Genomic DNA, 13475 nt, shown 5'->3' with positions numbered 1-13475 from the left:
CATTTGCAATGATGTGAATGAAGGTAGAGTGTATTATGCTAAGTAAAATAAGTCAGTTAGAGAAAGACAAATACCATATGATCTCACTTATATGTAGAATTTAAGAAAGAAAATGGATTACATATGGGAAGGGGGGAAAAAGAAAGGAGAGAGGAAAACAAACCATAAGAGACTCTTAATGATAGAGAACAATCTGAAGATTGATGGAGAGAGGTGGGTGGGGGATGGCTAGATGGGTGATAGGTATTAAAGAGGGCACTTGTTGTGATGAGCACTGGGTGTTTTATGTAAATAATGAATCACTGAATTCTAGTCCAGAAATCAATATTGCTCTATATGTTAACTAAAATTTAAATAAATTTAAAAATGGGGAAATAAAGAAAAGCACAAGTTGCACTGAAATGAGACGTTCAGTTGGGAAACCAATGGGAAGCTTTACTTAATATTTCTACTTTATGTTTGAATTCCATCCACTTACATGCTATGATGACTAACTAGTACCATCAGCCAAAAAGTTGCAACTGCCTGAACACAAATTGCATCCACTAGAGGCTCCCTCTTATAAGGCTCAGCTCCCCTCCAATTTCTACTTGCTCTTGGTCATTCTCTGGTACCTCCAAAGGGTTGTGTTTTTAAAAAATATTTTCAAGAATTTATAACTTTTATAACAAATGTTGGAGAGGTTGTGGAGAAAGGGAAACCCTCTTACACTGTTGGTGGGAATTCAAGTTGGTACAGCCACTTTGGAAAACAGTGTGGAGGTGCCTCAAAAAATTAGAAATAGAGCTACCTATGACCCAGCAATTGCACCCCTGGGTATTTACCCCAACGACACAGATGTAGTGAAAAGAAAGGCCATATGGACCCCAATGTTCATAGCAGCAATGTCCACAATAGCCAAACTGGAAAGAGCCAAGATGCCCTTCAACAGACAAATGGATAAAGAAGAGGTGGTCCATATATACAATGGACTATTACTCAGCCATCAGAAAGGATGAATACCAACTTTTACATCAACATGGATGGGACTGGAGGAGATTATGCTCAGTGAAATAAGTCAAGCAGAGAAAGTCAATTATCATATGGTTTCACTTATTTGTGGAACATAAGGAATAGCATGGAGGACATTAGGAGAAGGAAGGGAAAAATGAAGGGGGGGAAATTGGAGGGAGAGATGAACCATGAGAGACTATGGACTCTGAGAAATAAACTGAGGGTTTTAGAGGGGAGGGGGGTGAAGGGATGGGTTAACCTGGTGATGGGTATTAAGGAGTGCACGTACTGCATGGAGCACTGGGTGTTATACGAAAACAATGAATCATGGATCACTACATCAAAAACTAATGACTGTTGAATCACAGACCTGTACCTCTGAAACAAGTAATACATTTTATGTTAAAAAAAAAAAAAAAAAAAAGAAGATAGTAGGAAGGGAAAAATGAAGGGGGGGAAATTGGAGGGGGAGATAAACCATGAGAGAGTATGGACTCTGAGAAACAAACTGAGGGTTCTAGAGGGGAGGAGGGTGGGGGGATGGGTTAGCCTGGTGGTGGGTATTAAAGAGGGCACGTATTGAATAGAGCAGTGGGTGTTATACGCAAACAATGAACCATGGAACACTACATCAAAAACTAATGATGTAATGTATGGTGATTAACATAATAAAAAAATTTGGAGAACATGGGGGAAAAAAAAAAAGAAAGGGGCTGCAGAGGGGAAAACCCAGAATCTGAATATTATAAGCTCTCTCCAAACCCTTGTCTGGTGTCTGAATTACTCATGTATAAGGCGGGAAGAGGGAGCTCTAGAGGGATGGGTGGAAAGGAATAGATGGATGGCTAAAAGTTCTAAGTGGAGATTTTAGTGGCTGACCATCACAGAACACATAACATTTGGACTTTGAAACAGCCAAAGTAACTTACTTGAACACAAATTAACATTGTTTAGTGGAAGTTAACAGAATTCAGAATATCCTCAAACTTTCATTAAAATCCCAAGATTACATAAAAACATGAAAAGAGACAAGAAATTGTGATTCAGTCAAGAAAAAGATAGTCATAGAAATCAATCTCATAGTTATCCAAATGTTGGTATTACCAGACAAGAGCTTAAAAGCAACTATTTTAAATATGTTTGAGGACTTAAAAGATAATACAGCCATAATGAAGGTAGAGAATCTCAGAATAGTAATAGAAACTACTAAAAAACACTGAGTAATGTACAACATTGTTGAATCACAACATTGTATGCCAATACTAATAGAACACTGTATATTAACTATACTGAAATTAAAAAAAATAAAATGAAATAAAGGAGCATGAATTGAAAGGGAGAGAGAAAAAAAGGCCCAAATGGGAATTCTTAACTGAAAGGTACAATATATGAAATGAAATATTCTTTTATTGAGATTAAGAGTAGATCATAGACCATAGAAGAGTCAGTGAACTTAAAATGAAATAAATGGAAATATGAAATCTATAAAACTTAGAGAAAAAAAATTGAAAAAAACCTGACAAAGTTCCAGTGAACCATGGACAACAAGTAATATAATACATGCTAAGTTGGAGTCCCAAAGAAGAGAAATAGAACAGAATTTATTTGAAATATAATGGCAAAAAATGGTGAAAAACATCAAATCACAGGTTTAAGAAAATTAATGAGGCCAAGTAGAATGAAGACAAAGAAAAGTATGTCAGCACATCATGGACACATTTCTGAACACCAAGAACAAAGGGAAAAATCTTAACAGTAGCTAGAAGAAAAAAGGCACATTGAATAGAGTAGGAATCAACAAACTACAGCCTGGAGGTCCAATCCAGTCCATGGCCTATTTTTCATATCACTTGGAACCTAAGAAGGGTTTTATATTTTTAAAGAGTTGTAAAGAAAAATAGATATGTATCTAACAAAACCTAAAATATTGACTCTTTGGCCCTTCACAGAAGTTTCTGACCCTAGACATGGTGAAATAATAATAAGAATAATGTCTGACTTTTCATTATAAATAATAGAAACCAGAACACAATGGAACAATATCTTGCTAAAAGGCAAAAGAAAAATGAACCCAGAATTCTATACCCAGCAAAAATATCCTTCAAAAATAGAGGCAAAATGAACACTCTTTTTAGATAAGTAAACAAGGAAATTCATTGCTAGAAAAACTGAACTATGAGAACTGCCAAAAGGCAGTTTCTCAGACTGAAGGGAAATAACACCACAAGGAACTAAAATTTATAGTAAGGAATGAAGTGCTAGGAAGGATAAATATATGGATAAATACAGGAGAATATTTTAGGTCTTCTCTTAATCTTTTAAAAATATATATAATTGCCTCCACTTCTAGCTATTATGGAGTAACAAGGACTGGATTTACTCTTCTTTCTTAAACAACTAAAAATCTGGACAAAATATATGAAAAAATGGTTTTTATGTGTTAGACAATAGACAGCACAGGTCAGTAATCCCTAAGAAAAGAGAAACAAATGTAGGAGCCTTTCAATTGTCTCCTCCCCGCAGTGCAAGGAATGGGAATCCAAACAGAATCCACTAGTCTCACTGAGTTGAGAAAGTAAAATTTAGCATTCAGGAAGGTGATGGCAAGCTACAGTTCATAAGTCAGCATAATGAGGAGACAGATGCACACAGAGAGCATTCTAAAGATCCTTAGAGGGTTATCCTTGACCCTGTGCCTGAAGTTGGTAAAGAACCACCCACAGGAAGGAGCAGGCAGAACACTGCTTGGGGCTCACACAAAGCTCATGTTCTAGGCAGTCAGATGGGAAACCTTCGATACAGAGCAAGGGGTAGAATACTGAGAAGGGTATTGCCTCATCAGGTAAAGCAAGTTAGGCCTAGACAAAAGACTTTGCTGGTTCTACCTAATGAAGCTTGAAAGCAAGGCTCAAATGGGTCAAAATATTTCTAAGTAACTGGATTGCATCCCAGAAAAAAAACTCAAAAATATTTAAAGGAATAAAATAAAAATTCACACAAAACAACTAAGTTCATTTAAGAAGGAACTGATAACAGAATAGCCCTACATCTATTAGAGAAACTGAATTTGTTGTTAAGAACTTTCCCACAGAAAAAATTATAGGCCTTGATGGCTTCATTAATGAATTCTCCCATATATGGGAAGAAGAATAAATACCAATTTTATACTAACTCGTTTTAAAAAGGAAGAGGAGGGAACATAATGCTTATTACTAAAATGAGACAGGATAGTACAGGATAATAAAACAAAATTTTATCAAATTAAATCCAGTAGTAGATGAATAAGTTAATACACAATGGTCAAATGGGATTTATCCCAGAGATGCCGGGTTGGGTTAACATTTGAATATCAGTCCCTGTAATTCACTATATTAAAAGACTAAAACAGAAAAAAAAAATAGGTTCATCTCAATAGATGCTAAAAAGCATCCTACATCTATCCATGCATTAAAAAAAAAAATTCTCAGCAAGCCAAGAAGAGAATGAAACTACCTCAACCTGACAAAAGGCATCTATAAAAACTGGCAGCCCAAATCTATTTAAAGGCAAATAATGTAACATTTCCCCTCTAAGGTCAGGAATGAGGCAAGGATGTCCACTCTTACCTCTTTTAGTTAACATTTTCTTAGAGGTCCTAGTCATAAGCATGTAAAAGAAACAAAAGTCATATAGATTGGAAATGAAGACATAAAATGCTCTTTATTCTCAGATGACAGGATTTTCCAAGCAGAAAATCCTAAGAAATCTATAAAAAGGCTACTAGAACTAATGAGATTGTAGGATAGAAGATAAATATAAGAATATAACAGGCAAATGGGAGGACATAATTAAGCACATACCATTTTATAATGAAAAACTAAAATGTGAAGCAATATTCAAACTACTATAACACCAATCTTATTTTAAGACCCTCCAAAGAATTAATTAATAGAAAATTATGGTAAATCCATAACTTAATATACTTGATTTTGGCTATTTCATACTGTAGTTGACAATAAACTTACTTACCAGCCATTATACGTGTCTGACTCCTTTCAATCCTGTCCTTTATAGATGTTGAAGGTGCTTTCTTAGTACCATGTATGGTTGTTGTGGTGAGCTCTTCTAGTTTCCAGTGAGTCCAAAAGCCTTTTTGAGGTTTTAAACCTGTTGATATAAAATGTACATTTAGTCAAGGAAATTAGCATTTGAAAATATTTTTTAATTTGTCAAAGCATTTTTATGAGTATTACATGTGTTCAGCCTCACAACAATCCTGTGGAAATTGTCAGTCTCAAGTTTTATATGAGGGAAATTCTACAAGAAATATTAATGTCCTATTACATAAAACAGTGAATTAGAAAAGAGGTCAAACTTGATAGCATCTTCTGACTCATAGACATAAGCTAAGTTCATAGATGGACATAACAGGAAGTTAATTATTGCAAAAACTTGGAAAGGACCTAATCCAACAAGAGTATATCCATACAATGGATTATGAAGTATCCACTAAGAGTTATCTTGTAAATATTTGTTAACATAGAAAGACATTCAGAATGTTTTTTTGTGAAGAACAATTTTTACTTCTTGTGTATGTGTGGCTGTAGCTTAAATGTTAACATGATGGCTTCCAAGTATAGGTGACTATCATTATTATTCCTTATCTGTATCCCCAATATTTTTAAGTAATATTTATGAATCAATTGTAGTAACCAAAAAGTAACAAAAATAAATTAAAAAAATTTTTAAGTTCAATTTAGTTAAAAAATACTGTATTATTAATTTCAGGGGTAGAATTTAGTGATTAATCAGTTGCATATAACACCCAGTTCTCATTACATCAAATGCCCTCCTTAATGGTCATCACCCAATTACCCCTTCACCCACCTACCTCCCCTCCAACAACCCCCAGTTTGTTTCCTAGAGTTAAGAGTCTCTTATGGTTTGCCTCCCTCTCTGATTTTATCTTATTTTATTTTTCCTTCCCTTCCCCTATGTTCATCGTTTTGTTTCTTAAATTCCATATATGAGTGAAATAATATGGTATTTGTCTTTCTCTGACTGACATTTCGCTGAGCATAATACCCTTTAGTTCCATCCACATTGCTGCAAATGGCAAGATTTCATTCTTTTTGATGGCTGAGTAATATTCCACTATATATACCACATCTTTATCCATTCATCTGTTGATGGACATCTGGGTTCTTTCCATATTTTGGCTATTGTGGACATTGCTGCTATAAACATTGGGGTGCATGTGCCCCCTCGAATCACTTTGTATCCTTTGGATAAATACCTAATAGTGCACTTGCTGGGTCGTAGGGTAGCTCTATTTTAAACCTTTTGAGGAACTTCCATACTGTTTTCCAGAGTGGCTGTACCGGTTTACATTCCCACCAGTAGTGTAAGAGGGTTCCCTTTTCTCTGCATCCTCACCAACATCTGTTGTTTCCTGAGTTGTTAATTTTAGCCATTCTGACCAGTATGAGGTGGCAGCTCATGGTGGTTTTGATTTGTATTTCCCTGATGATGAGTGATAGTGAGCATTTTTTCATGTGTCTGTTGGCCATTTGTATGTCTTCTTTGGAGAAATGTCTGTGCATGTCTTCTGCCCATTTCTTAACTGGATTTCTTGTTTTTTGGGTGTTGAGTTTGATAAGCTCTTTATAGATTTTGGATACTAGCCCTTAATCTGATAAGACATTTGCAAGTATCTTCTCCCATTCCATAGGTTGCCTTTTAGTATTTTTGGCTATTTTACAAAAATAAATTTTAAAAGTTCTATTTTTGTTCCAAAAGCTGTATATGGTTGAATAATTTAATCACACTGAAAATGTATAGCTCCAGCAATAAAAATGAGAACAATATAAATTCCTTTGTGTACTTTATATGGTTGTTCTGAGAGTTAATATGTTAAAGTGTTCAGTAAATGAAAACCATGAGCTAATATTATTATCAATATTACTATACATTGATATACTCCTAAATATAGCCAATATTTTATCAGAAATGAATGTTCAATGAGGATTACTTGCTATATATATTTCACTGTCAATTAGAATTTTCTAAGTGTTTTTAGATTAAGCTATCACTTATTTCACATTAGTTGTCACTAGATAAATTGTGCAGAAGACTTCAGTTCAATTCAATTGAATGCTTCTTGATTGTCTATGTTTTAAAACATAGTGTATTAACAGAAAATTTGAGATATAGTAAGGCTAACAGATCTGGAAATGATTGGCATTGAAAAGACAGCTTATTACTCACTGTTCCCAAGAGGAGGAGACACACCATGCCATGGTGGGCCACACATGGAAACACTGGGGCTGGTCAGAGGGGAAGAAGGGGAAACTGTGAACAAGAGGCTTTATTGTGGCTTCTGAGGAAGGAAGGGGTGAGGCAGGGTAAACTGGCTCAGAATTGACTAATCTGAATAATTTCAGCAGGCTCTGGGGCACAGGGACTGTCCGTAGTGGTTTGGTACCTGGTCCTGGAATTATTAGGATAAGGGGATAGAGGTCTACAGTGTGAGAACCCAGTAAATGAGGTGCTGTCCTGTGGGCTCTGTATTGGTTGGTTCTTTTGAAAATCACATTTTGAAAAGCACGTTTATGGGTGAGTTGTTTAATATCTCTAGGAATTGGCTAACTACAGCAGTTTAGTCCTTCCAGGGAAAGCAAGGCCCCAGATGTCAGGGTATCAGAACACAAAATAAAAGACATGGTTAATACAGTCTAATGTTGAATAATCATTCCATTTCTGGGATAAAACTTACTTGATCCTGGTATATAAGGAGAAGTAACATTCAACAAACACTTTTGAAGGCTTACTATGTACTAAACTATATGTTTGACACAAGAGACTCAAAATTCAATTCAACTTAATCCTTGCCTACCATCAAGGCAGATGTGAAATTATTTGACACAGTACCTGGTCCATAGTAAGCATGTAGTACAAGTTAGTTTCTCTGTTGTTGTTGTTGTTGTTGTTGTTTTTCAAATTAACCACTGGTTGAGCTGACTACCTCCCATCATTATTTAAAAGTTAGAATTTCAAATCAGTCAGTAAACACTGACTGTTCCAAAAACTGGCATTAATATAGGACCACAACATCCAAGTGAAGGGGTTCCTTATCTTTAGCCTTGATGATTTTTTTACTTTCTTATTTTAATGTCAATTTTTACAGTTTTATTGAAATATAATTGACATGTAATATTGTGTAAGTTTAAGGTATACAACTGTATTGATTTGATACACTTACACATATTGGAATGATCACTCCATAGAGTTAGCTAACAGCTCCATCATGTCACATAATTGCCATTTCTTTGTTATGGTGGGAACATCCAAAATCTACTCTCTTAGTAACTTTCAAGTATATGATACAGTTTATCAACTATAATTAACATGCTATATACTAGTTTTCCAGAACTTATTCATCTTAAACCAGAAGTTTGTACACTTTGACCAATATCTACCCATTTCTCCCATCCCCTTGTAACCACCACACTATTCTCTGTTTCTATGAGTTTGGCTTTTTTTAGATGCAATATGTAAGCAATATCATATAGTATTTGTCTTTTTCTGTCTGATTTCACTTAGCATAATGCCTTCAAGGTCCATCCGTATGGTTGCAAATGGCAAAATTTCCTTCTTTCTTATGGCTAAACAATATTCCATTGTCTGTGTATACCCATCTTCTCTATCCATTCATCCATTGACAGACACCTAGACTGTTTCCATATCCTGGCTGTTGTGAATAAGGCTGCAATGAACATGGGAGTACAGATATCTCTTTGATATGTTTTTCTTTCTTTTAGATATATACCCAGAAGTGGGATTGCTTGGTTACATGGTAGCTCTATTTACATTTTTTAGGAACCTCCATATTGTTTTCCAAGTAACAGCACCAATTTACTTTCTCACCAACAGTGCACAAGGGTTCCCTATTCTTTACATCCTTGCCAAGACTTATTTCTTGTCTTTTTGGTACTAGCCATCCTGATTGGTGTGAGATGAGATCTCATTGTGGTTTTGATTTGCATTTCCCTGATGATTAGTGATGTTGAACATCTTTTCATGTGTCTGTTGGCCATCTGTATGTCTTCTTTGGAAAAGTGTCTGTTCAGGTCCTCTATCCATTTTTAAATTAGATTTTTGTTTGTTTGTTTTTGTTTTTGTTTGTTTTTTGCTAGTGAGTTGTATGAGTTCTTTATATATTTTGGATATCAACACTTTATCAGAATATGATTTAAGAATATATTCCATGAGTTGCCTTTTAATTTTGTTGATGGTTTCCTTAACTATGCATAAGATTTTTAGTTTGATGCAGTCCCACTAATTTTTGCTTTTGTTGCTTGTGTTTTTGGTGTCATATCCAAAAAAATTGTTTCCAAGATTGATGTCAAGGATTTTCCCCCTATATTTTCTTATAGTTTTACCATTAAGTTCTTATTTTTAAGTCTTTAATCCTCTTCGAGTTAATTTTTTGTGAGTGGTCTTAAGAAGTCCAATTTCATTCTTCTACATGTGGTTATCCAGTTTAACCATCACCATATGGAAAAGAGTATTGAGTATTAGTTGACTGTATTTGTGAGGGTTTATTTCTGGGCTCTGGATTCTATTCCATGGGTCTATGTTTATTTTTATGGCAGTACCACATCATTTTGATTACTGGAGCTTTGTAGTGTAATTTGAAATCAGGAAGTGTGAGGCTTCCAGCTTTGATATTTCTCTGGATTGCTTTGGCTATCCAGGTGCTTTTGTGATTCCATACAAACTTTAAGGTTGTTTTTTCTATTTCTGTGAAAAATGCCATTGGAATTTTATAGGAACTATATTGAATCTATAGATGGTTTTGCATAGTATGGACATTTTAACAAAATTAATTCTTTCAATCCATGAACACAGGATACCTTTCCATTTGTTTGTGTCTTCTTCAATTTCTTTCATCAAAATCTTGTAGTCTTCAGTATACAGATCTTTCATCTCCTTGACTGAATATATTCCTAAGTACTTTATTGTTATTAATGCTATTGTGAATGGGATTGTTTTCTTTATTACTTTTTCAGATATTTTGTTGTTAGTATAGAGAAATGCAACTGATTTTGTATAGTGATTTTATACCCTGCAACATTGCTGAATTCACTGATTAGTTCTAACAGTTTTTTGATTGAGTCTTGAGGGTTTTCTATACCCGGCATAACTCAGAGATATTGAGTGTTCAGTTCCAGACCACTGCAATAAAGTGAATTTCACAATAAAGCAAGTTGAATGAATTTTTTGGTTTCCCAATGCCTATTAAAAGTTATGTTCACACAATGCTATAGTCTATTAAGTGTGTTATATAGCATTATGTCTAATTTAATATACATACTTTAATTTAAAAACTTTATTGCTAAAAAATGCTATTACCTGAGCTTTCAGTGACTTGTAATCACTAATCACAGATCACCATGCCAAATATAATAATGAGAAAGTCTGAAATATTGTGAGAATTACCAAATTCTCATGGAGACATGAGGTAAGCACATACTGTTGGGAAAATGGCACTGATAGCCTTGCTTGATGCAGGGTGGCCACAAAACTTCAATTCGTAAAAAATGCCATATCTGTGAAGCACAATAAAATGATGTATGCCTGTAGAAGGTATCTACAAAAAAGGGCAATTTTACTTCTATCTTTTCCTTTTGGATGCACTTTACTTAGCTTCCCCCCCCCCCCTTTCCTGATTGCTCTGCCTAGGACTTCCAGTACTCTGTTAAATAGGAATGGTAAGAATGGGTACCTTTGTCTTGTTCCTCATCTTAGAGGAAAAGCTTTTCAGTCTTTCACCATTGAATATGTTAGCTATGGGCTGGTCAAAGATAGACTTTATTATGTTGAGGTTCCTTCTATACCCAATGTGTTGAGTGTTTTTGATCATGAAAGGATGTTGTAATTTCTCAAGTGTTTTTTCTGCATCTATTGAGATGATCCTGGGGTTTTTCTCCTTCGTTTTATTAATGTGATGCATAACATTTGTTGATTTGCATATGTTGAATAATCCTGCATCCTAGAGATAAATCCTGCTTGATCCTGGTTTATGATCGTTTTAATGTGCTGTTGAATTTGGTTTCTAATATTTTATTGAGAATGTTTGCATCTATATTCATTAGGGATATTGGTCTGTAGTTTTCTTGTAGTGTCCTTATCTGCCTTTAGTATCAGGGTAAATCTGGCCTCATAAAATGAGTTTGGGAGTTCAGTTTTTTTGGAAGAGTTTGATAAGGATTGACATTAATTCTTATTTGCATGTTTGGTAGAATTCACCAATAAGACCACATAGCGCTGGGCTATAATTTCTTGGGTGGTTTTTAAATACTGATTTAACCTCCTTACTATTATTGGTCTGTTCATATTTTTCTATTTCTTCATGATTAAGTCTTGATAAATTTTTTTAAAATTTTTTATTGTTACGTTAATCACCATACATTACATCATTCGTTTTAGATGTAGTGTTCCATGATTCATTGTTTGTGCATAACACCCAGTGCTCCATGCAGAACGTGCCCCCTTTAATACCCATCACCAGGCTAACCCATCCTCCCACCCCCCTCCCCTCTAGAACCCTCAGTTTGTTTTTCAGAGTCCATTGTCTCTCATGGTTCGCCTCCCCCTCCAATTTCCCCCCCTTCATTCTTCCCTTCCTGCTATCTTTTTTTTTCTTAACATATATTGCATTATTTGTTTCAGAGGTACAGATCTGAGATTCAACAGTCTTGCACAATTCACAGCGCTTACCAGAGCACATACCCTCCCCAGTGTCTATCAACCAGTCACCCCATTCCTCCCACCCCACCCCCCATTCCAGCAACCCTCAGTTTGTGTCCTGAGATTAAGAATTCCTCATATCAGTGAGGTCATATGATACATGTCTTTCACTGTTTGACTTATTTTGCTCAGCATAATACCCTCCAGTTCCATCCACGTCGTTGCAAATGGCAACATCTCACTGTCTTCTTTGGAAAAATGTCTGTTCATGTCTTCTGCCCATTTTTTGATTGGATTCTTTCTTCTTTGGGTGTTGAGTTTGATAAGTTCTTTATAGATTTTGGATACTAGCCCTTTATCTGATATGTCATTTGCAAATATCTTCTCCCATTCTGTCGGTTGTCTTTTGGTTTTGTTGACGGTTTCCTTTGCTTTGCAAAAGCTTTTTATCTTGATGAAGTCCCAATAGTTCATTTTTGCCCTTGCTTCCCTTGCCTTTGGTGATGTTTCTAGGAAGAAGTTGCTGTGGCTGAGGTCGAAGAGGTTGCTGCCTGTGTTCTCCTTTAGGATTTTGATGGACTCCTGTCTCACACTGAGGTCTTTCAACCATTTGGAGTCTATTTTTGTGTGAGGTGTAAGGAAATGGTCCAGTTTCATTCTTCTGCATGTGGCTGTCCAATTTTCCCAACACCATTTGTTGAAGAGACTATCTTTTTTCCATTGGACATTCTTTCCTGCTTTGTCAAAGATTAGTTGACCATAGAGTTGAGGGTCCATTTCTGGGCTCTCTATTCCGTTCCATTGATCTATGTGTCTGTTTTTGTGCCAGTACCATACTGTCTTGATGATGACAGCTTTGTAATAGAGCTGGAAGTCTGGAATTGTGATGCCGCCAGCTTTGCTTTTCTTTTTCAACATTCCTCTGGCTATTCGGGGTCTTTTCTGGTTCCATACAAATTTTAGGATTATTTGTTCCATTTCTTTGAAAAAAGTGGATGGTATTTTGATGGGGATTGCATTGAATGTGTAGTTTGCTCTAGGTAGCATTGACATCTTCACAATATTTGTTCTTCCAATCCATGAGCATGGAACGTTGTTCCATTTCTTTGTGTCTTCCTCAATTTCTTTCATGAGTATTTTATAGTTTTCTGAGTACAGATCCTTTGTCTCTTTGGTTAGATTTATTCCTAGGTATCTTATGGTTTTGGGTGCAATTGTAAATGGGATCAACTCCTTAATTTCTCTTTCTTCTGTCTTGTTGTTGGTGTATAGGAATGCCACTGACTTCTGTGCATTGATTTTATATCCTGCCACTTTACTGAATTCCTGTATGAGTTCTAGCAGTTTTGGGGTGGAGTCTTTTGGGTTTTCCACATAAAGTATCATATCATCTGCAAAGAGTGAGAGTTTGACTTCTTCTTTGCTGATTTGGATGCCTTTGATTTCTTTTTGTTGTCTGATTGCTGTGGCTAGGACTTCTAATACTATGTTGAATAGCAGTGGTGATAGTGGACATCCCTGCCGCGTTCCTGACCTTAGGGGGAAAGCTCTCAGTTTTTCCCCATTGAGAATGATATTCACTGTAGGTTTTTCATAGATGGCTTTTATGATATTGAGGTATGTACCCTCTATGCCTATACTCTGAAGAGTTTTGATCAAAAAAGGATGCTGTACTTTGTCAAATGCTTTTTCTGCATCTGTTGAGAGGATCATATGGTTCTTGTTCTTTCTTTTGTTAACGTATTGTATCA

The 13475-nt window shown here is 35.5% G+C and overlaps 1 protein-coding gene across 2 annotated transcripts in view; it reads right to left on the bottom strand.

Annotated features, from left to right (window-relative positions):
* The window catches only part of FAM227B (family with sequence similarity 227 member B), a 210149-nt gene that overhangs the window by 143182 nt on the left and 53492 nt on the right, over positions 1-13475 (bottom strand). For both annotated transcript variants that reach the window (XM_078079389.1, XM_078079388.1), the window contains exon 12: positions 5002-5139. In XM_078079389.1, coding sequence (XP_077935515.1) covers positions 5002-5139 — 138 coding nt within the window. The remainder of the gene's footprint in view (positions 1-5001; positions 5140-13475) is intronic.

The sequence above is a fragment of the Halichoerus grypus genome, chromosome 8, assembly GCF_964656455.1.
Source record: "Halichoerus grypus chromosome 8, mHalGry1.hap1.1, whole genome shotgun sequence".
In the NCBI taxonomy this organism is placed as follows: domain Eukaryota; kingdom Metazoa; phylum Chordata; class Mammalia; order Carnivora; family Phocidae; genus Halichoerus; species Halichoerus grypus.
The sequence above is the reverse complement of the archived record's forward strand: the minus strand, read 5'-3'. Positions and strand labels throughout refer to the sequence as shown.